The following is a 24,270-nucleotide window of genomic DNA, read 5'->3' as shown; positions in this document are numbered from 1 at the left end:
TCTTAATTGTCTATGTCTGCAGTGCAGTCTTCTTAATTGTCTATGTCTACAGTGCCGTCTTCTTAATTGTCAATCTACAGTGCAGTCTTCTTAATTGTCTGTCTACAGTGCAGTCTTCTTAATTGTCCATGTCTACAGTGCCGTCTTCTTAATTGTCTGTCTACAGTGCAGTCTTCTTAATTGTCTATGTCTGCAGTGCAGTCTTCTTAATTGTCTATGTCTACAGTGCAGTCTTTTTAACTGTACATGTTTACAGTGCAGTCTGCTTAATTGTCCATTTCTACAGTGCCGTCTTCTTAATTGTCTGTCTACAGTGCCGTCTTCTTAATTGTCTATGTCTACAGGGCAGTCTGCTTTATTGTCCATGGCTACAGTGCAGTCTTAATTATTCTTGTCTACAGGGCAGTCTGCTTATTTTTCCATGTCTACAGTGCAGTGTTAATTGGCCATGTCTACAGTGCAGTGTTAATTGGCCATGTCTACAGTGCAGTGTTAATTGTCCATTTCTACGGTGGAGTCTTCTTAATGTTCTATGTATACAGTGCAGTGTGCTTAATTGTCCATTTCTACAGCACAGTCTGCTTGATTTTCAATGTCTACAGTGCAGTCTGCTTAATGGTCAATGTCTACAGTGCAGTCTCCTTAAATCTCCATGTCTAGATGCACTCTGCTCAATTGTCCATTTCTACAACACAGTCTGCATGCTTTTCAATGTCTACAGGGTAGTCTACTTAATTCTCCATGTCTACAGTGCAGATTGCTTAATTATCCTTGTCTACATTGCAGTCTGTTTGATTGTCCATGCCATCAGAGCAGTCTGATTAATTTTCCAATGTAAATAACTGCCAACCCATTTTACCCATTTCTTCAGACCACAGGTATACCAGCTAGTCATGCTGTTGTCCAGGTTATAATAATTACAGAGCAAAGGTAGATACACGTGAAGTTTATGTGTCTTAATACATGTCACTATAACTTTCAGTGTTGAAGGATTGAAGGAGAAGATTATATTGGACCCCCAATGGTTCATTGATGCCTTGAAGTCCCTCATCACTGCTGAAATGTTCATTCTTGACAAATATCCTGCCATCAGGAACAAGTGGTTCGAATTGAAAGATAAAGGAAAACTTACCCAAGAACTGATAGGTTGGTAATTGTTAATTTTTAAGTAATGGTATGTAAGAGTTAATTGTCTTTGTTAATTTTAATTAAAGTATACTTGGTCTTAATGTACTATTTCTTATTCAGATCCTAAGTATGTTGATGAATCTTTATCCGTGGAAGTCTTGACCAGTCGTCTATAATTTTGTCTGACAGCTTTATTGTCCACATGAGATTATCAGTGCAAATGCCACACTGTCTATCACTATGTCTTACATTTGTTATGGTCCATATGAGACCATCAGTGGGAGTCTTAGCAAGTTGTCTATCACCATGTCTGACAGTATTATGACCCACAGGAGACTGCCAGTGTTAGTAATAGCAAATTGTCTATCACCATGTCTGACAGTCTTATGGCCCACATGAAACTGTCAGTGTTAGTTATAGCAAGTTGTCTATCCCTATGTCTGACAGTTTTATGGCCACATGGGACTGTCAGTATAAGTTGTAGCAAGATGTTTATCACTATGTCTGACAGCTTTATGGTCCACATGAGATCATCGGTGGAAGTCTTAGCAAGTTGTCTATCACTATGTCTGACAGTGTTATGGTCCACATGAGACTTGTTTTTAAATCAGGTTAGAATTGTGTCTGAAATTGCAAATATCATGGATTATGGAAGACGTTTATGTGCTTTGTGGTTGCTACAACTCAACCCCCTAAAATGCATGATCCAGTGTTGAAGGATCCTTGTGTAAAAAATACAGAAAATATCAGCAACTGTCACTCATCTTCAGAGGCATGTTAGCGCGTGCACACACACACACACACACACACACTAAAGACTGAGGACAGCAGGAAAGAAACAAATGGTAACAGTACTGGTTTTAGATTGGAAATATTTGTCTTAAGTCAGAGTGCATTGTTATCATGTCCTGCCATCCAGATCTTACTAGTTTGGTTCCCACACAACTCGAGCTCCAATCTGGACATTGCCAGTCTGGTTTGCATACAACTTGAGCTGCCATCCAGATATTACCAGTCTGGTTTCCACACAACTTGACCTGCCATCCAGATATTACCAGTCTGCTTTCCATACAACTTGACCTGCAATTCAGATATCACCAGTCTGGTTTACACACGACTTGACCTGTCCACCATCTAGTTATCAAACTTTGAGGATGGCTTGCACTTAGGTTGAGGAAGAAACCTATCGAGTGCAGGATGTATAATGTGCAATTCACAATATTCATGTCTATGTCTGGAATAGTGTGTGCATTAGTGATTATGATTTGATAATGTGTACATTTGTATATTTGGGATAGTGTGTACATTAGTGAAGTGAGTATAATGCCTGTAATTGTGTGTGCCTTAATGAGTATATTTGGGATAGAGTATACATCAGTGAATATGTGTGTTCTTCAGCTGTTTAGTGAGTATGTCTGGGATATAATGTGTTCTTTAGCTCTTTAGTGGATATGTTTGGGTTATAGTATGTTTGGGATATAATGTGTTCTTTAGCTGTTTAGTGAGTGTGCTTGGGATATAATGTGTCTATAGCTCTGTAGTGAGTATGTATGGGATATATTGTGTTGTTTAGCTCTGTAGTATGTATAGGGTATATTGTGTTCTTTACCTCTGTAGTGAGTATGTTTGGGATATAAGGTGTTCTTTAGCTCTGTAGTGAGAATGTATGGGATATATTGTGTTATTTAGCTCTTTAGTGAGTATGTTAGGAATATAAGGTGTCTTTAGCTCTGTAGTGAGTATGTATGGGATATAAGGTGTCTACAGAGTCTTTTGCTCTGTAGTGAGTATGTATGGAATATAAGGTGTATTTAGCTCTGTAGTTAGTAGGTAAAGTCTAATTGAAAGATAAATGTCATTTCAGCAAACAAATTCACGAGTCTAATTCAGCGATTGTAATTCAAAGATTAAGTTATTTCAATAGATAAAAATACAAATCTAATTCAAAGATAATGATGTTTCAACAGATAAATACCCAAGTCTAATGCAAAGATGAAGCTGTTTCAGCATACAAGTCTTATTGAAAGATAAAGCCATTTCAGCATAATATAAATACACCACCCTAATCCAAAGACAAAGGCATTTCAACTGATAAATACAAAAATGATATGGTTGGATCCATATGAGTAGAAATAACAGGTTAGATGTACCACAGGGATAAAACTAGGCAGTTATACACTGTATCAGATGGTTTCTCTCCCTGTCTTACAAAAGAAACGAATGTGATTTTTGTATGGTTACATATGCCTTATTTATGTTTTCTGCATATTTATAGATTAATTATGTCATGATTGCAACCAAGCATGTATTGAGCTTTGTACAAATTTGATTTAGTCTATCCAAGAATATGGTCATGTAGTGAATACTGTTCCAATTTGCGTGTGAAATATAGAGCTAAATACTGAATATCTGTATTAAATGCCATAAAGGTATGTAATAACATTAAATGACAGGTCAACCATGTCAGACTAAATAGTTGGTAATAGAATAAAATAACAGGTAAACCATGTAAGACTGAATGGTTGGTAAATTGACAGGTCAGGCATGTAAAACGGTTGGAAATAGTATAAAATGACAGGTCAAGCATGTAAGACTAAATGGTTGGTAATAGTATAAAATGAGAGGTCAAGCATGCAAGACTAAATGATTCCTAATACTATACAATGACAGGTCAGACATATAAGACTAAATGATTGGTAATAGTATAAAACCTCAGGCCAAGCATGTAAGACAAAATGGTTGGTAATATTATAAAATGACAGGCCAAGCATGTAAGACAAAATGGCTGGTAATAGTATAAAATGACAGGTCAAGCATGTAAGACTAAATGGCTGGTAATAGTATAAAATGACAGGACAATCATCTAAAATGAAATGGCTGGTGATAGTATAAAACGACAGGCCAAGCATGTAAGACAAAATGGTTGGTAATAGTATAAAATGACAGGTCAAGCATACCAGACTAAATGGTTGGTAATAGCACGAAATGAGAGTCAAGCATGTAAGACTAATTGGTTGAAAAATGTAGAAAATAACCGGTCAACCAGGTCAGACTAAATGGTTGGTCATATTAGAAATGACAGATCAAGCATGTAAGACTAAATGGTTGGTAACATTATAAAATGACATCTCAAGCATGTAAGACTAAATGGTTGGTAATATTATAAAATGACATGTCAGGTGTGTAAGACTAGATGGTTGATATAATAGTATAAAATGACAGGTCAGGCATATCATACTAAATGTTTGTTAATAGTATAAAATGATAGATCAAGCATGTATGATTATATGGTTGGTAATAATATAATATGCCAGGCCAAGCTGCAAGACTAAATGGTTGGTAATAGTAAAAAATGACAGGTCAAGCATGTAAGACTAATTGGTTGAAAAATGTAGAAAGTAACAGGTCAAGCATGTAAGACTAAATGGTTGGTAATTGTAGAAAATGACAGGCCAAGCATGTAAGACTAAATGGTTGGTAATATTATAAAATGACAGGTCAAGCATGTAAGACTAATTGGTTGAAAAATGTAGAAAATAACAGGCCAAGCATGTAAGACTAAATGGTTGGTAATTGTGGAAAATGACAGACCAAGCATGTAAGACTAAATGGTTGGTAATTGTGGAAAATGACAGGCCAAGCATGTAAGACTAAATGGTTGGTAATAATATAAAATGACAGGCCAAGCATGTAAAACAAAATGGTTGGTAATAGTATAAAATGACAGGTCAAGCTGTAAGACTAAATGGTTGGTAATTGTAGAAAATGACAGATCAACCATGTAAGACTAAATGGTTGGTAATAATATAAACAGGCAGGTCAAGCATATAAGACTAGGTGCGAGTCCTTGACCTGAGCAGGCATATTGACTAGGTGATGAGTTTTTGACTTGAGTACACATCTTGACAGAGTGTTAGTTTTTTACTCAAGTACACATCTTGGCTAGGTGTGAGTTTTTGACTCAAGTACACATTTTGATCAGGTGATGAGTTCCTCAACTGAGTACACATATTGACTAGGTTTGAGTTCTTGACCTGGGTAGACATCTTGACTTGGTTTGAGTTCTTTACTTGAGTATACATCTTGTCTAGGTGTGAGGTCTTGACTGGAGTATACATCTTGACTGGGTGTGAGTTCTTGACCTGAGTACACATACTGACTTTGTGTGAGTTCTGTACCTGAGTATACATCTTGTCAAGGTGTGAGTTCTTTACCATATACAAATACCTGAATGACAGGTAAAAAGTGTTGCCAGGGAAAAAGTACAAGTCTAGTTTGTCATCATACCTAGACTGTAACATAAGGTGTTCAAATATCCACTAATGCCAGCTTTAATTATTCCATACTCAGAATTACATTCCTGTATACGTGTCATTATCCATGCTAAGTCAAGTAGAATATAATCTTGTCTATGTCATTATCCATGCTAAGGTCAAATAGAATATAATCTGGTCTGTGGCAAGATTTATGTTAAGGTCAGTCTTGTCTGTGGCATTATCGATTCTAAGGTCATATACAATAGAATCTTGTCTGTGGCAATATCCATGTTAAAGTCAAATAGAGTCTTGTCTTTGATGATATTCATGTTAAGGTAAAATACAATATAATCTGGTCATGTTAAGATCAAATATAATAAAATCTTGTATGTGACATTATCCATGCTAAGGACAGACTAGAATCTCTTCTGTGGCAGTATCCATGCTAAGGTCAAATAGAATTTAATCTGGTCTGTGGCAATATCCATGAGAAGGTCAAATAGAATATAGTCTGGTCTGAGGCAATATCCATGCTAAGGTCAAATGGAATAAAATCTTGTCTGTGGTAATATTCATGGTAAAGTAAAATATAATAAAATCTTGTATGTGACATTATCCATGCTAAGGACAGACTAGAATCTCTTCTGTGGCAGTATCCATGCTAAGGTCAAATAGAATTTAATCTGGTCTGTGGCAATATCCATGAGAAGGTCAAATAGAATATAGTCTGGTCTGAGGCAATATCCATGCTAAGGTCAAATGGAATAAAATCTTGTATGTGGTAATATTCATGGTAAAGTAAAATATAATAAAATCTTGTATGTGACATTATCCATGCTAAGGACAGACTAGAATCTCTTCTGTGGCAGTATCCATGTTAAGGTCAAATATAATATAATCTGGTCTGTGGCAATATCCATGCTAAGGTCAAATATAATATAGTCTGGTCTAAGACAGTATCAATGCTAAAGTCTAGTGGAATAAAATCGTACCTGTTCTACATACAGATTAAACTATTTGATCAACATAATTAAAGTTATTATATTCTAGGTCAGTGATCTCATTGCTGTTCTAATATTGGAAAGAAAAGTATTATCTTGTATTTTGAATTAATGCCTTTTGTGAGGGATAGTCTATGTTCAATCATTTTGCATTAATACATTTTGTGAGGGATAGTCTAAGAAAAATCATTTTGCATTAATGCCTTTTGTGAGGGATAGTGTAAGTCCAATCATTTTGTATTAATGCCTTTCTGAGGGAGAGTCTTAAGTCTAATCATTTTGTATTAATGTCTTTCTGAGGGATGGTCTATGTTCAATCATTTTGCATTAATGCCTTTTATGAGGGATAGTCTAACAATAATCATTCTGCATTAATGCCTTTTCTGAGGGTTAGGATAAATCCATTCATTTTGCATTAATGCCTTTTGTGAGGGATAGTCTAAGTCAAATGATTTTGTAGTAATGCCTTTACTGAGGGACAGTCTAAGTACAATCATTTTGCATTAATGACTTTTATGAGGGATAGTCTAACAATAATCGTTCTGCATTAATGCCTTTTCTGAGGGTTAGGATAAATCCATTCATTTTGTATTAATGCCATTTGTGAGGGATAGTCTAAGTCTAATCATTTTGTATTAATGCCATTTGTGAGGGATAGTCTAAGTCTAATTATTTTCTAGTAATGCCTTTACTGAGGGATAGTCTAAGTCCAATCATTTTGCATTAATGCCTTTTATGAGGGATAGTCTAAGTCTCATCATTTTGTATTAATGCCATTTGTGAGGGATAGTCTAAGTACAATCATTTTGTATTAATGCCATTAGTGAGGGATAGTCTAAGTACAATCATTTTGTATTAATGCCATTTGTGAGGGATAGTCTAAGTACAATCATTTTGTATTAATGCCATTTGTGAGGGATAGTCTAAGTCTCATCATTTTGCATTAATGCCGTCTATGAGGGATAGTCTAAGTCTAATTATTTTCTAGCAATGCCTTTACTGAGGGATAGTCTAAGTCCAATCATTTTGCATTAATGCCTTTTATGAGGGATAGTCTAAGTCTCATCATTTTGTATTAATGCCTTTTGTGAGGGATAGTCTAAGTACAATCATTTTGTATTAATGCCATTTGTGAGGGATAGTCTAAGTACAATCATTTTGTATAAATGCCATTTGTGAGGGATAGTCTAAGTCTCATCATTTTGTATTAATGCCTTTTGTGAGGGATAGTCTAAGTACAATCATTTTGTATTAATGCCATTTGTGAGGGATAGTCTAAGTACAATCATTTTGTATTAATGCCATTTGTGAGGGATAGTCTAAGTACAATCATTTTGTATTAATGTCATTAGTGAGGGATAGTCTAAGTACAATCATTTTGTATTAATGCCTTTTGTGAGGGATAGTCTAAGTGCAATCATTTTGTATTAATGCCATTTGTGAGGGATAGTCTAAGTACAATCATTTTGTATTAATGCCATTTGTGAGGGATAGTCTAAGTACAATCATTTTGTATTAATGCCATTTGTGAGGGTTAGGCTAAGTCTAATTATTTTGTAGCAATGCCTTTACTGAGGGATAGTCTAAGTCCAATCATTTTGCATTAATGCCTTTTATGAGGGATAGTCTAAGTCTCATCATTTTGTATTAATGCCATTTGTGAGGGATAGTCTAAGTCTCATCATTTTGTATTAATGCCATTTGTGAGGGATAGTCTAAGTACAATCATTTTGTATTAATGCCATTTGTGAGGGATAGTCTAAGTACAATCATTTTGTATTAATGCCATTGGTGAGGGATAGTCTAAGTACAATCATTTTGTATTAATGCCTTTTGTGAGGGATAGTCTAAGTACAATCATTTTGTATTAATGCCTTTTGTGAGGGATAGTCTAAGTCTAATCATTTTGTATTAATGCCATTTGTGAGGGATAGTCTAAGTGTAATTATTTTCTAGTAATGCCTTTACTGAGGGATAGTCTAAGTCCAATCATTTTGCATTAATGCCTTTTATGAGGGATAGTCTAAGTCTCATCATTTTGTATTAATGCCATTTGTGAGGGATAGTCTAAGTACAATCATTTTGTATTAATGCCATTTGTGAGGGATAGTCTAAGTCTCATCATTTTGTATTAATGCCTTTTATGAGGGATAGTCTAAGTACAATCATTTTGTATTAATGCCATTTGTGAGGGATAGTCTAAGTGTAATTATTTTCTAGTAATGCCTTTACTGAGGGATAGTCTAAGTCCAATCATTTTGCATTAATGCCTTTTGTGAGGGATAGTCTAAGTACAATCATTTTGCATTAATGCCATTTGTGAGGGATAGTCTAAGTACAATCATTTTGTATTAATGCCATTTGTGAGGGATAGTCTAAGTCTCATCATTTTGTATTAATGCCTTTTATGAGGGATAGTCTAAGTACAATCATTTTGTATTAATGCCATTTGTGAGGGATAGTCTAAGTTCAATCATTTTGCATTAATGCCTTTTGTGAGGGATAGTCTAAGTCTCATCATTTTGTATTAATGCCTTTTGTGAGGGATTGTCTAAGTACAATCATTTTGTATTAATGCCATTTGTGAGGGATAGTCTTAAGTCTAATCATTTTGTATTAATGCCATTTGTGAGGGATAGTCTAAGTCTAATTATTTTGTAGTAATGCCTTTACTGAGGGATAGCCTAAGTCCAATCATTTTGCTTTAATGCCTTTTATGAGGGATAGTCTAAGTCTCATCATTTTGTAGTAATGCCTTTACTGAGGGATAGTCTAAGTCTAATTATTTTGTAGTAATGCCTTTACTGAGGGATAGTCTAAGTCTAATTATTTTGTAGTAATGCCTTTACTGAGGGATAGTCTAAGTCCAATCATTTTGCATTAATGCCTTTTATGAGGGATAGTCTAAGTCTCATCATTTTGTAGTAATGCCTTTACTGAGGGATAGTCTAAGTCTAATTATTTTGTAGTAATGCCTTTACTGAGGGATAGTCTAAGTCCAATCATTTTGCATTAATGCCTTTTATGAGGGATAGTCTAAGTACAGTCATTTTGTAGTAATGCCTTTACTGAGGGATAGTCTAAGTCCAATCATTTTGCATTAATGCCTTTTATGAGGGATAGTCTAAGTCTCATCATTTTGTATTAATGCCATTTATGAGGTATAGTCTAAGTACAATCATTTTGTATTAATGTCATTTGTGAGGGATAGTCTAAGTCCAATCATTTTGCATTAATGCCTTTTATGAGGGATAGTCTAAGTCTCATCATTTTGTAGTAATGCCATTTGTGAGGGATAGTCTAAGTACAATCATTTTGTATTAATGCCATTCGTGAGGGATAGTCTCAGTACAATCATTTTGTATTAATGCCATTAGTGAGGGATAGTCTAAGTACAATCATTTTGTATTAATGCCATTTGTGAGGGATAGTCTAAGTACAATCATTTTGTATTAATGCCATTTGTGAGGGATAGTCTCAGTACAATCATTTTGTATTAATGCCATTAGTGAGGGATAGTCTAAGTACAATCATTTTGTATTAATGCCATTTGTGAGGGATAGTCTAAGTACAATCATTTTGTATTAATGCCATTTGTGAGGCATAGTCTAAGTCTCATCATTTTGTATTAATGTCTTTTGTGAGGGATAGTCTAAGTACAATCATTTTGTATTAATGCCATTTGTGAGGGATAGTCTAAGTCCAATCATTTTATATTAATGCCTTTCTGAGGGATAGTCTTAAGTCTAATCATTTTGTATTAATGTTTTTCCGAGGGATTGTCTATGTTCAATCATTTTGCATTAATGCCTTTTATGAGGGATAGTCTAACAATAATCATTCTGCATTAATGCCTTTTCTGAGGGTGAGGATAAATCCATTCATTTTTCATTAATGCCTTTTGTGAGGGATAGTCTAAGTCAAATGATTTTGTAGTAATGCCTTTACTGAGGGATAGTCTTAGTACAATCATTTTGCATTAATGACTTTTATGAGGCATATTCTAACAATAATCATTCTGCATTAATGCCTTTTCTGAGGGTTAGGATAAATCCATTCATTTTGTTTTAATGCCATTTGTGAGGGATAGTCTCATTTTGTATTAATGCCATTTGTGAGGGATAGTCTAAGTGTAATTATTTTCTAGTAATGCCTTTACTGAGGGATAGTCTAAGTCCAATCATTTTGCATTAATGCCTTTTATGAGGGATAGTCTAAGTCTCATCATTTTGTATTAATGCCATTTGTGAGGGATAGTCTAAGTACAATCATTTTGTATTAATGCCATTTGTGAGGGATAGTCTAAGTACAATCATTTTGTATTAATGCCATTTGTGAGGGATAGTCTAAGTCTCATCATTTTGCATTAATGCTTTTTATGAGGGATAGTCTAAGTCTAATTATTTTCTAGTAATGCCTTTACTGAGGGATAGTCTAAGTCCAATCATTTTGCATTAATGCCTTTTATGAGGGATAGTCTAAGTCTCATCATTTTGTATTAATGCCTTTTGTGAGGGATAGTCTAAGTACAATCATTTTGTATTAATGCCATTTGTGAGGGATAGTCTAAGTCTCATCATTTGGCATTAATGCCGTCTATGAGGGATAGTCTAAGTCTAATTATTTTCTAGCAATGCCTTTACTGAGGGATAGTCTAAGACCAATCATTTTGCATTAATGCCTTTTATGAGGGATAGTCTAAGTCTCATCATTTTGTATTAATGCCTTTTGTGAGGGATAGTCTAAGTACAATCATTTTGCATTAATGCCATTTGTGAGGGATAGTCTAAGTACAATCATTTTGTATTAATGCCATTTGTGAGGGATAGTCTAAGTCTCATCATTTTGTATTAATGCCTTTTATGAGGGATAGTCTAAGTACAATCATTTTGTATTAATGCCATTTGTGAGGGATAGTCTAAGTCCAATCATTTTGCATTAATGCCTTTTGTGAGGGATAGTCTAAGTCTCATCATTTTGTATTAATGCCTTTTGTGAGGGATTGTCTAAGTACAATCATTTTGTATTAATGCCATTTGTGAGGGATAGTCTTAAGTCTAATCATTTTGTATTAATGCCATTTGTGAGGGATAGTCTAAGTCTAATTATTTTGTAGTAATGCCTTTACTGAGGGATAGTCTAAGTCCAATCATTTTGCTTTAATGCCTTTTATGAGGGATAGTCTAAGTCTCATCATTTTGTAGTAATGCCTTTACTGAGGGATAGTCTAAGTCTAATTATTTTGTAGTAATGCCTTTACTGAGGGATAGTCTAAGTCTAATTATTTTGTAGTAATGCCTTTACTGAGGGATAGTCTAAGTCCAATCATTTTGCATTAATGCCTTTTATGAGGGATAGTCTAAGTCTCATCATTTTGTAGTAATGCCTTTACTGAGGGATAGTCTAAGTCTAATTATTTTGTAGTAATGCCTTTACTGAGGGATAGTCTAAGTCCAATCATTTTGCATTAATGCCTTTACTGAGGGATAGTCTAAGTCCAATCATTTTGCATTAATGCCTTTTATGAGGGATAGTCTAAGTCCAATCATTTTGCATTAATGCCTTTTATGAGGGATAGTCTAAGTCTCATCATTTTGTATTAATGCCATTTGTGAGGGATAGTCTAAGTACAATCAGTTTGTATTAATGCCTTTACTGAGGGATAGTCTAAGTCCAATCATTTTGCATTAATGCCTTTTATGAGGGATAGTCTAAGTCTCATCATTTTGTATTAATGCCATTTATGAGGTATAGTCTAAGTACAATCATTTTGTATTAATGTCATTTGTGAGGGATAGTCTCAGTACAATCATTTTGTATTAATGCCATTAGTGAGGGATAGTCTAAGTACAATCATTTTGTATTAATGCCATTTGTGAGGGATAGTCTAAGTACAATCATTTTGTATTAATGCCATTTGTGAGGGATAGTCTCAGTACAATCATTTTGTATTAATGCCATTAGTGAGGGATAGTCTAAGTACAATCATTTTGTATTAATGCCATTTGTGAGGGATAGTCTAAGTACAATCATTTTGTATTAATGCCATTTGTGAGGCATAGTCTAAGTCTCATCATTTTGTATTAATGCCTTTTGTGAGGGATAGTCTAAGTACAATAATTTTGTATTAATGCCATTTGTGAGGGATAGTCTAAGTCCAATCATTTTATATTAAGGCCTTTCTGAGGGATAGTCTTAAGTCTAATCATTTTGTATTAATGTTTTTCCTAGGGATTGTCTATGTTCAATCATTTTGCATTAATGCCTTTTATGAGGGCTAGTCTAACAATAATCATTCTGCATTAATGCCTTTTCTGAGGGTTAGGATAAATCCATTCATTTTGCATTAATGCCTTTTGTGAGGGATAGTCTTAGTCAAATGATTTTTTTGTAATGCCTTTACTGAGGGATAGTCTTAGTACAATCATTTTGCATTAATGACTTTTATGAGGCATAGTCTAACAATAATCATTCTGCATTAATGCCTTTTCTGAGGGTTAGGATAAATCCATTCATTTTGTTTTAATGCCATTTGTGAGGGACAGTCTAAGTCTAATCATTTTGTATTAATGCCATTTGTGAGGGATAGTCTAAGTGTAATTATTTTCTAGTAATGCCTTTACTGAGGGATAGTCTAAGTCCAATCATTTTGCATTAATGCCTTTTATGAGGGATAGTCTAAGTCTCATCATTTTGTATTAATGCCATTTGTGAGGGATAGTCTAAGTACAATCATTTTGTATTAATGCCATTAGTGAGGGATAGTCTAAGTACAATCATTTTGTATTAATGCCATTTGTGAGGGATAGTCTAAGTACAATCATTTTGTATTAATGCCATTTGTGAGGGATAGTCTAAGTCTCATCATTTTGCATTAATGCCTTTTATGAGGGATAGTCTAAGTCTAATTATTTTCTAGTAATGCCTTTACTGAGGGATAGTCTAAGTCCAATCATTTTGCATTAATGCCTTTTATGAGGGATAGTCTAAGTCTCATCATTTTGTATTAATGCCTTTTGTGAGGGATAGTCTAAGTACAATCATTTTGTATTAATGCCATTTGTGAGGCATAGTCTAAGTCTCATCATTTTGCATTAATGCCGTCTATGAGGGATAGTCTAAGTCTAATTATTTTCTAGCAATGCCTTTACTGAGGGATAGTCTAAGTCCAATCATTTTGCATTAATGCCTTTTATGAGGGATAGTCTAAGTCTCATCATTTTGTATTAATGCCTTTTGTGAGGGATAGTCTAAGTACAATCATTTTGTATTAATGCCATTTGTGAGGGATAGTCTAAGTACAATCATTTTGTATTAATGCCATTTGTGAGGGATAGTCTAAGTCTCATCATTTTGTATTAATGCCTTTTGTGAGGGATAGTCTAAGTACAATCATTTTGTATTAATGCCATTTGTGAGGGATAGTCTAAGTACAATCATTTTGTATTAATGCCATTTGTGAGGGATAGTCTAAGTCTCATCATTTTGTATTAATGCCATTTGTGAGGGATAGTCTTAGTACAATCATTTTTTATAAATGCCATTTGTGAGGTATAGTCTAAGTACAATCATTTTGTATTAATGCCATTTGTGAGGGTTAGGCTCAGTCTAATTATTTTGTAGTAATGCCTTTACTGAGGGATAGTCTAAGTACAATCATTTTGTATTAATGCCTTTTGTGAGGGATAGTCTAAGTCTCATCATTTTGTATTAATGCCATTTGTGAGGGATAGTCTAAGTCTAATTATTTTGTAGTAATGCCTTTACTGAGGGATAGTCTAAGTCCAATCATTTTGCATTAATGCCTTTTATGAGGGATAGTCTAAGTCTCATCATTTTGTATTAATGCCTTTTGTGAGGGATAGTCTAAGTACAATCATTTTGTATTAATGCCATTTGTGAGGGTTAGTCTTAAGTCTAATCATTTTGTATTAATGCCATTTGTGAGGGATAGTCTAAGTCTAATTATTTTCTAGTAATGCCTTTACTGAGGGATAGTCTAAGTCCAATCATTTTGCTTTAATGCCTTTTCTGAGGGATAGTCTAAGTCTCATCATTTTGTAGTAATGCCTTTACTGAGGGATAGTCTAAGTCTAATTATTTTGTAGTAATGCCTTTACTGAGGGATAGTCTAAGTCTAATTATTTTGTAGTAATGCCTTTACTGAGGGATAGTCTAAGTCCAATCATTTTGCATTAATGCCTTTTATGAGGGATAGTCTAAGTCTCATCATTTTGTAGTAATGCCTTTACTGAGGGATAGTCTAAGTCTAATTATTTTGTAGTAATGCCTTTACTGAGGGATAGTCTAAGTCCAATCATTTTGCATTAATGCCTTTTATGAGGGATAGTCTAAGTACAGTCATTTTGTAGTAATGCCTTTACTGAGGGATAGTCTAAGTCCAATCATTTTGCATTAATACCTTTTATGAGGTATAGTCTAAGTCTCATCATTTTGTATTAATGCCATTTATGAGGTATAGTCTAAGTACAATCATTTTGTATTAATGTCATTTGTGAGGGATAGTCTAAGTCCAATCATTTTGCATTAATGCCTTTTATGAGGGATAGTCTAAGTCTCATCATTTTGTAGTAATGCCATTTGTGAGGGATAGTCTAAGTACAATCATTTTGTATTAATGCCATTGGTGAGGGATAGTCTAAGTACAATCATTTTGTATTAATGCCATTAGTGAGGGATAGTCAAAGTACAATCATTTTGTATTAATGCCATTTGTGAGGGATAGTCTAAGTCTAATCATTTTGTATTAATGCCATTTGTGAGGGATAGTCTCAGTACAATCATTTTGTATTAATGCCATTAGTGAGGGATAGTCTAAGTACAATCATTTTGTATTAATGCCATTTGTGAGGGATAGTCTAAGTACAATCATTTTGTATTAATGCCATTTGTGAGGCATAGTCTAAGTCTCATCATTTTGTATTAATGCCTTTTGTGAGGGATAGTCTAAGTACAATCATTTTGTATTAATGCCATTTGTGAGGGATAGTCTAAGTCCAATCAATTTATATTAATGCCTTTCTGAGGGATAGTCTTAAGTCTAATCATTTTGTATTAATGTTTTTCCGAGGGATTGTCTATGTTCAATCATTTTGCATTAATGCCTTTTATGAGGGATAGTCTAACAATAATCATTCTGCATTAATGCCTTTTCTGAGGGTTAGGATAAATCCATTCATTTTGCATTAATGCCTTTTGTGAGGGATAGTCTAAGTCAAATGATTTTGTAGTAATGCCTTTACTGAGGGATAGTCTTAGTACAATCATTTTGCATTAATGACTTTTATGAGGCATAGTCTAACAATAATCGTTCTGCATTAATGCCTTTTCTGAGGGTTAGGATAAATCCATTCATTTTGTTTTAATGCCATTTGTGAGGGATAGTCTAAGTCTAATCATTTTGTATTAATGCCATTTGTGAGGGATAGTCTAAGTGTAATTATTTTCTAGTAATGCCTTTACTGAGGGATAGTCTAAGTCCAATCATTTTGCATTAATGCCTTTTATGAGGGATAGTCTAAGTCTCATCATTTTGTATTAATGCCATTTGTGAGGGATAGTCTAAGTACAATCATTTTGTATTAATGCCATTTGTGAGGGATAGTCTAAGTACAATCATTTTGTATTAATGCCATTTGTGAGGGATAGTCTAAGTCTCATCATTTTGCATTAATGCTTTTTATGAGGGATAGTCTAAGTCTAATTATTTTCTAGTAATGCCTTTACTGAGGGATAGTCTAAGTCCAATCATTTTGCATTAATGCCTTTTATGAGGGATAGTCTAAGTCTCATCATTTTGTATTAATGCCTTTTGTGAGGGATAGTCTAAGTACAATCATTTTGTATTAATGCCATTTGTGAGGGATAGTCTAAGTCTCATCATTTTGCATTAATGCCGTCTATGAGGGATAGTCTAAGTCTAATTATTTTCTAGCAATGCCTTTACTGAGGGATAGTCTAAGTCCAATCATTTTGCATTAATGCCTTTTATGAGGGATAGTCTAAGTCTCATCATTTTGTATTAATGCCTTTTGTGAGGGATAGTCTAAGTACAATCATTTTGCATTAATGCCATTTGTGAGGGATAGTCTAAGTACAATCATTTTGTATTAATGCCATTTGTGAGGGATAGTCTAAGTCTCATCATTTTGTATTAATGCCTTTTATGAGGGATAGTCTAAGTACAATCATTTTGTATTAATGCCATTTGTGAGGGATAGTCTAAGTCTAATCATTTTGCATTAATGCCTTTTATGAGGGATAGTCTAAGTCTAATTATTTTCTAGTAATGCCTTTACTGAGGGATAGTCTAAGTCCAATCATTTTGCATTAATGCCTTTTATGAGGGATAGTCTAAGTCTCATCATTTTGTATTAATGCCTTTTGTGAGGGATAGTCTAAGTACAATCATTTTGTATTAATGCCATTTGTGAGGCATAGTCTAAGTCTCATCATTTTGCATTAATGCCGTCTATGAGGGATAGTCTAAGTCTAATTATTTTCTAGCAATGCCTTTACTGAGGGATAGTCTAAGTCCAATCATTTTGCATTAATGCCTTTTATGAGGGATAGTCTAAGTCTCATCATTTTGTATTAATGCCCTTTGTGAGGGATAGTCTAAGTACAATCATTTTGTATTAATGCCATTTGTGAGGGATAGTCTAAGTACAATCATTTTGTATTAATGCCATTTGTGAGGGATAGTCTAAGTCTCATCATTTTGTATTAATGCCTTTTGTGAGGGATAGTCTAAGTACAATCATTTTGTATTAATGCCATTTGTGAGGGATAGTCTAAGTACAATCATTTTGTATTAATGCCATTTGTGAGGGATAGTCTAAGTCTCATCATTTTGTATTAATGCCATTTGTGAGGGATAGTCTTAGTACAATCATTTTGTATAAATGCCATTTGTGAGGTATAGTCTAAGTACAATCATTTTGTATTAATGCCATTTGTGAGGGTTAGGCTCAGTCTAATTATTTTGTAGTAATGCCTTTACTGAGGGATAGTCTAAGTACAATCATTTTGTATTAATGCCTTTTGTGAGGGATAGTCTAAGTCTCATCATTTTGTATTAATGCCATTTGTGAGGGATAGTCTAAGTCTAATTATTTTGTAGTAATGCCTTTACTGAGGGATAGTCTAAGTCCAATCATTTTGCATGAATGCCTTTTATGAGGGATAGTCTAAGTCTCATCATTTTGTATTAATGCCTTTTGTGAGGGATAGTCTAAGTACAATCATTTTGTATTAATGCCATTTGTGAGGGTTAGTCTTAAGTCTAATCATTTTGTATTAATGCTATTTGTGAGGGATAGTCTAAGTCTAATTATTTTGTAGTAATGCCTTTACTGAGGGATAGTCTAAGTCCAATCATTTTGCTTTAATGCCTTTTCTGAGGGAGAGTCTAAGTCTCATCATTTTGTAGTAATGCCTTTACTGAGGGATAGTCTAAGTGTAATTATTTTGTAGTAATGCCTTTACTGAGGGATAGTCTAAGTCTAATTATTTTGTAGTAATGCCTTTACTGAGGGATAGTCTAAGTCCAATCATTTTGCATTAATGCCTTTTATGAGGGATAGTCTAAGTCTCATCATTTTGTAGTAATGCCTTTACTGAGGGATAGTCTAAGTACAATCATTTTGCATTAATGCCATTTATGAGGGATAGTCTAAGTACAATCATTTTGTATTAATGCCATTTGTGAGGGATAGTCTAAGTCCAATCATTTTGCATTAATGCCTTTTGTGAGGGATAGTATAAGTCTCATCATTTTGTATTAATGCCTTTTGTGAGGGATTGTCTAAGTACAATCATTTTGTATTAATGCCATTTGTGAGGGATAGTCTTAAGTCTAATCATTTTGTATTAATGCCATTTGTGAGGGATAGTCTAAGTCTAATTATTTTTTATTAATGCCTTTACTGAGGGATAGTCTAAGTCCAATCATTTTGCTTTAATGCCTTTTATGAGGGATAGTCTAAGTCTCATCATTTTGTAGTAATGCCTTTACTGAGGGATAGTCTAAGTCTAATTATTTTGTAGTAATGCCTTTACTGAGGGATAGTCTAAGTCTAATTATTTTGTAGTAATGCCTTTACTGAGCGATAGTCTAAGTCCAATCATTTTGCATTAATGCCTTTTATGAGGGATAGTCTAAGTCTCATCATTTTGTAGTAATGCCTTTACTGAGGGATAGTCTAAGTCTAATTATTTTGTAGTAATGCCTTTACTGAGGGATAGTCTAAGTCCAATCATTTTGCATTAATGCCTTTTATGAGGGATAGTCTAAGTACAGTCATTTTGTAGTAATGCCTTTACTGAGGGATAGTCTAAGTCTAATTATTTTGTAGTAATGCCTTTACTGAGGGATAGTCTAAGTCCAATCATTTTGCATGAATGCCTTTTATGAGGGATAGTCTAAGTCTCATCATTTTGTATTAATGCCTTTTGTGAGGGATAGTCTAAGTACAATCATTTTGTATTAATGCCATTTGTGAGGGTTAGTCTTAAGTCTAATCATTTTGTATTAATGCTATTTGTGAGGGATAGTCTAAGTCTAATTATTTTGTAGTAATGCCTTTACTGAGGGATAGTCTAAGTCCAATCATTTTGCTTTAATGCCTTTTCTGAGGGAGAGTCTAAGTCTCATCATTTTGTAGTAATGCCTTTACTGAGGGATAGTCTAAGTGTAATTATTTTGTAGTAATGCCTTTACTGAGGGATAGTCTAAGTCTAATTATTTTGTAGTAATGCCTTTACTGAGGGATAGTCTAAGTCCAATCATTTTGCATTAATGCCTTTTATGAGGGATAGTCTAAGTCTCATCATTTTGTAGTAATGCCTTTACTGAGGGATAGTCTAAGTACAATCATTTTGCATTAATGCCATTTATGAGGGATAGTCTAAGTACAATCATTTTGTATTAATGCCATTTGTGAGGGATAGTCTAAGTCCAATCATTTTGCATTAATGCCTTTTGTGAGGGATAGTATAAGTCTCATCATTTTGTATTAATGCCTTTTGTGAGGGATTGTCTAAGTACAATCATTTTGTATTAATGCCATTTGTGAGGGATAGTCTTAAGTCTAATCATTTTGTATTAATGCCATTTGTGAGGGATAGTCTAAGTCTAATTATTTTTTATTAATGCCTTTACTGAGGGATAGTCTAAGTCCAATCATTTTGCTTTAATGCCTTTTATGAGGGATAGTCTAAGTCTCATCATTTTGTAGTAATGCCTTTACTGAGGGATAGTCTAAGTCTAATTATTTTGTAGTAATGCCTTTACTGAGGGATAGTCTAAGTCTAATTATTTTGTAGTAATGCCTTTACTGAGCGATAGTCTAAGTCCAATCATTTTGCATTAATGCCTTTTATGAGGGATAGTCTAAGTCTCATCATTTTGTAGTAATGCCTTTACTGAGGGATAGTCTAAGTCTAATTATTTTGTAGTAATGCCTTTACTGAGGGATAGTCTAAGTCCAATCATTTTGCATTAATGCCTTTTATGAGGGATAGTCTAAGTACAGTCATTTTGTAGTAATGCCTTTACTGAGGGATAGTCTAAGTCCAATCATTTTGCATTAATGCCTTTTATGAGGGATAGTCTAAGTCTCATCATTTTGTATTAATGCCATTTATGAGGTATAGTCTAAGTACAATCATTTTGTATTAATGTCATTTGTGAGGGATAGTCTAAGTCCAATCATTTTGCATTAATGCCTTTTATGAGGGATAGTCTAAGTCTCATCATTTTGTAGTAATGCCATTTGTGAGGGATAGTCTAAGTACAATCATTTTGTATTAATGCCATTGGTGAGGGATAGACTAAGTACAATCATTTTGTATTAATGCCATTAGTGAGGGATAGTCAAAGTACAATCATTTTGTATTAATGCCATTTGTGAGGGATAGTCTAAGTCTAATCATTTTGTATTAATGCCATTTGTGAGGGATAGTCTCAGTACAATCATTTTGTATTAATGCCATTAGTGAGGGATAGTCTAAGTACAATCATTTTGTATTAATGCCATTTGTGAGGGATAGTCTAAGTACAATCATTTTGTATTAATGCCATTTGTGAGGCATAGTCTAAGTCTCATCATTTTGTATTAATGCCTTTTGTGAGGGATAGTCTAAGTACAATCATTTTGTATTAATGCCATTTGTGAGGGATAGTCTAAGTCCAATCAATTTATATTGCCTTTCTGAGGGATAGTCTTAAGTCTAATCATTTTGTATTAATGTTTTTCCGAGGGATTGTCTATGTTCAATCATTTTTCATTAATGCCTTTTATGAGGGATAGTCTAACAATAATCATTCTGCATTAATGCCTTTTCTGAGGGTTAGGATAAATCCATTCATTTTGCATTAATGCCTTTTGTGAGGGATAGTCTAAGTCAAATGATTTTGTAGTAATGCCTTTACTGAGGGATAGTCTTAGTACAATCATTTTGCATTAATGACTTTTATGAGGCATAGTCTAACAATAATCATTCTGCATTAATGCCTTTTCTGAGGGTTAGGATAAATCCATTCATTTTGTTTTAATGCCATTTGTGAGGGATAGTCTAAGTCTAATCATTTTGTATTAATGCCATTTGTGAGGGATAGTCTAAGTGTAATTATTTTCTAGTAATGCCTTTACTGAGGGATAGTCTAAGTCCAATCATTTTGCATTAATGCCTTTTATGAGGGATAGTCTAAGTCTCATCATTTTGTATTAATGCCATTTGTGAGGGATAGTCTAAGTACAATCATTTTGTATTAATGCCATTTGTGAGGGATAGTCTAAGTACAATCATTTTGTATTAATGCCATTTGTGAGGGATAGTCTAAGTCTCATCATTTTGCATTAATGCTTTTTATGAGGGATAGTCTAAGTCTAATTATTTTCTAGTAATGCCTTTACTGAGGGATAGTCTAAGTCCAATCATTTTGCATTAATGCCTTTTATGAGGGATAGTCTAAGTCTCATCATTTTGTATTAATGCCTTTTGTGAGGGATAGTCTAAGTACAATCATTTTGTATTAATGCCATTTGTGAGGGATAGTCTAAGTCTCATCATTTTGCATTAATGCCGTCTATGAGGGATAGTCTAAGTCTAATTATTTTCTAGCAATGCCTTTACTGAGGGATAGTCTAAGTCCAATCATTTTGCATTAATGCCTTTTATGAGGGATAGTCAAAGTCTCATCATTTTGTATTAATGCCTTTTGTGAGGGATAGTCTAAGTACAATCATTTTGCATTAATGCCATTTGTGAGGGATAGTCTAAGTACAATCATTTTGTATTAATGCCATTTGTGAGGGATAGTCTAAGTCTCATCATTTTGTATTAATGCCTTTTATGAGGGATAGTCTAAGTACAATCATTTTGTATTAATGCCATTTGTGAGGGATAGTCTAAGTCCAATCATTTTGCATTAATGCCTTTTGTGAGGGATAGTCTAAGTCTCATCATTTTGTATTAATGCCTTTTGTGAGGGATTGTCTAAGTACAATCATTTTGTATTAATGCCATTTGTGAGGGATAGTCTTAAGTCTAATCATTTTGTATTAATGCCATTTGTGAGGGATAGTCTAAGTCTAATTATTTTGTAGTAATGCCTTTACTGAGGGATAGTCTAAGTCTAATTATTTTGTAGTAATGCCTTTACTGAGGGATAGTCTAAGTCCAATCATTTTGCATTAATGCCTTTTATGAGGGATAGTCTAAGTCTCATCATTTTGTAGTAATGCCTTTACTGAGGGATAGTCTAAGTCTAATTATTTTGTAGTAATGCCTTTACTGAGGGATAGTCTAAGTCCAATCATTTTGCATTAATGCCTTTTCTGAGGGATAGTCTAAGTCCAATCATTTTGCATTAATGCCTTTTATGAGGGATAGTCTAAGTCTCATCATTTTGTATTAATGCCTTTTGTGAGGGATAGTCTAAGTACAATCATTTTGTATTAATGCCATTTGTGAGGGATAGTCTAAGTCCAATCAATTTATATTAATGCCTTTCTGAGGGATAGTCTTAAGTCTAATCATTTTGTATTAATGTTTTTCCGAGGGATTGTCTATGTTCAATCATTTTTCATTAATGCCTTTTATGAGGGATAGTCTAACAATAATCATTCTGCATTAATGCCTTTTCTGAGGGTTAGGATAAATCCATTCATTTTGCATTAATGCCTTTTGTGAGGGATAGTCTAAGTCAAATGATTTTGTAGTAATGCCTTTACTGAGGGATAGTCTTAGTACAATCATTTTGCATTAATGACTTTTATGAGGCATAGTCTAACAATAATCATTCTGCATTAATGCCTTTTCTGAGGGTTAGGATAAATCCATTCATTTTGTTTTAATGCCATTTGTGAGGGATAGTCTAAGTCTAATCATTTTGTATTAATGCCATTTGTGAGGGATAGTCTAAGTGTAATTATTTTCTAGTAATGCCTTTACTGAGGGATAGTCTAAGTCCAATCATTTTGCATTAATGCCTTTTATGAGGGATAGTCTAAGTCTCATCATTTTGTATTAATGCCATTTGTGAGGGATAGTCTAAGTACAATCATTTTGTATTAATGCCATTTGTGAGGGATAGTCTAAGTACAATCATTTTGTATTAATGCCATTTGTGAGGGATAGTCTAAGTCTCATCATTTTGCATTAATGCTTTTTATGAGGGATAGTCTAAGTCTAATTATTTTCTAGTAATGCCTTTACTGAGGGATAGTCTAAGTCCAATCATTTTGCATTAATGCCTTTTATGAGGGATAGTCTAAGTCTCATCATTTTGTATTAATGCCTTTTGTGAGGGATAGTCTAAGTACAATCATTTTGTATTAATGCCATTTGTGAGGGATAGTCTAAGTCTCATCATTTTGCATTAATGCCGTCTATGAGGGATAGTCTAAGTCTAATTATTTTCTAGCAATGCCTTTACTGAGGGATAGTCTAAGTCCAATCATTTTGCATTAATGCCTTTTATGAGGGATAGTCAAAGTCTCATCATTTTGTATTAATGCCTTTTGTGAGGGATAGTCTAAGTACAATCATTTTGCATTAATGCCATTTGTGAGGGATAGTCTAAGTACAATCATTTTGTATTAATGCCATTTGTGAGGGATAGTCTAAGTCTCATCATTTTGTATTAATGCCTTTTATGAGGGATAGTCTAAGTACAATCATTTTGTATTAATGCCATTTGTGAGGGATAGTCTAAGTCCAATCATTTTGCATTAATGCCTTTTGTGAGGGATAGTCTAAGTCTCATCATTTTGTATTAATGCCTTTTGTGAGGGATTGTCTAAGTACAATCATTTTGTATTAATGCCATTTGTGAGGGATAGTCTTAAGTCTAATCATTTTGTATTAATGCCATTTGTGAGGGATAGTCTAAGTCTAATTATTTTGTAGTAATGCCTTTACTGAGGGATAGTCTAAGTCTAATTATTTTGTAGTAATGCCTTTACTGAGGGATAGTCTAAGTCCAATCATTTTGCATTAATGCCTTTTATGAGGGATAGTCTAAGTCTCATCATTTTGTAGTAATGCCTTTACTGAGGGATAGTCTAAGTCTAATTATTTTGTAGTAATGCCTTTACTGAGGGATAGTCTAAGTCCAATCATTTTGCATTAATGCCTTTTCTGAGGGATAGTCTAAGTCCAATCATTTTGCATTAATGCCTTTTATGAGGGATAGTCTAAGTCCAATCATTTTGCATTAATGCCTTTTATGAGGGATAGTCTATGTCTCATCATTTTGTATTAATGCCATTTGTGAGGGATAGTCTAAGTACAATCAGTTTGTATTAATGCCTTTACTGAGGGATAGTTTAAGTCCAATCATTTTGCATTAATGCCTT

General features: G+C 33.8%; 1 protein-coding gene across 1 annotated transcript in view; it reads left to right on the top strand.

Annotated features, from left to right (window-relative positions):
• LOC149807436 (uncharacterized) overlaps positions 1-24,270 on the top strand; it is a 203,936-nt gene that overhangs the window by 71,860 nt on the left and 107,806 nt on the right. Inside the window, exon 9 of the mRNA XM_089955710.1 lies at positions 983-1,146. Coding sequence (XP_089811836.1) covers positions 983-1,146 — 164 coding nt within the window. The remainder of the gene's footprint in view (positions 1-982; positions 1,147-24,270) is intronic.

The sequence above is a fragment of the Sinohyriopsis cumingii genome, chromosome 1 (assembly GCF_028554795.1).
Source record: "Sinohyriopsis cumingii isolate HCF-2022 chromosome 1, ASM2855479v2, whole genome shotgun sequence".
In the NCBI taxonomy this organism is placed as follows: Eukaryota; Metazoa; Mollusca; class Bivalvia; order Unionida; family Unionidae; genus Sinohyriopsis; species Sinohyriopsis cumingii.
The sequence above is the reverse complement of the archived record's forward strand: the minus strand, read 5'-3'. Positions and strand labels throughout refer to the sequence as shown.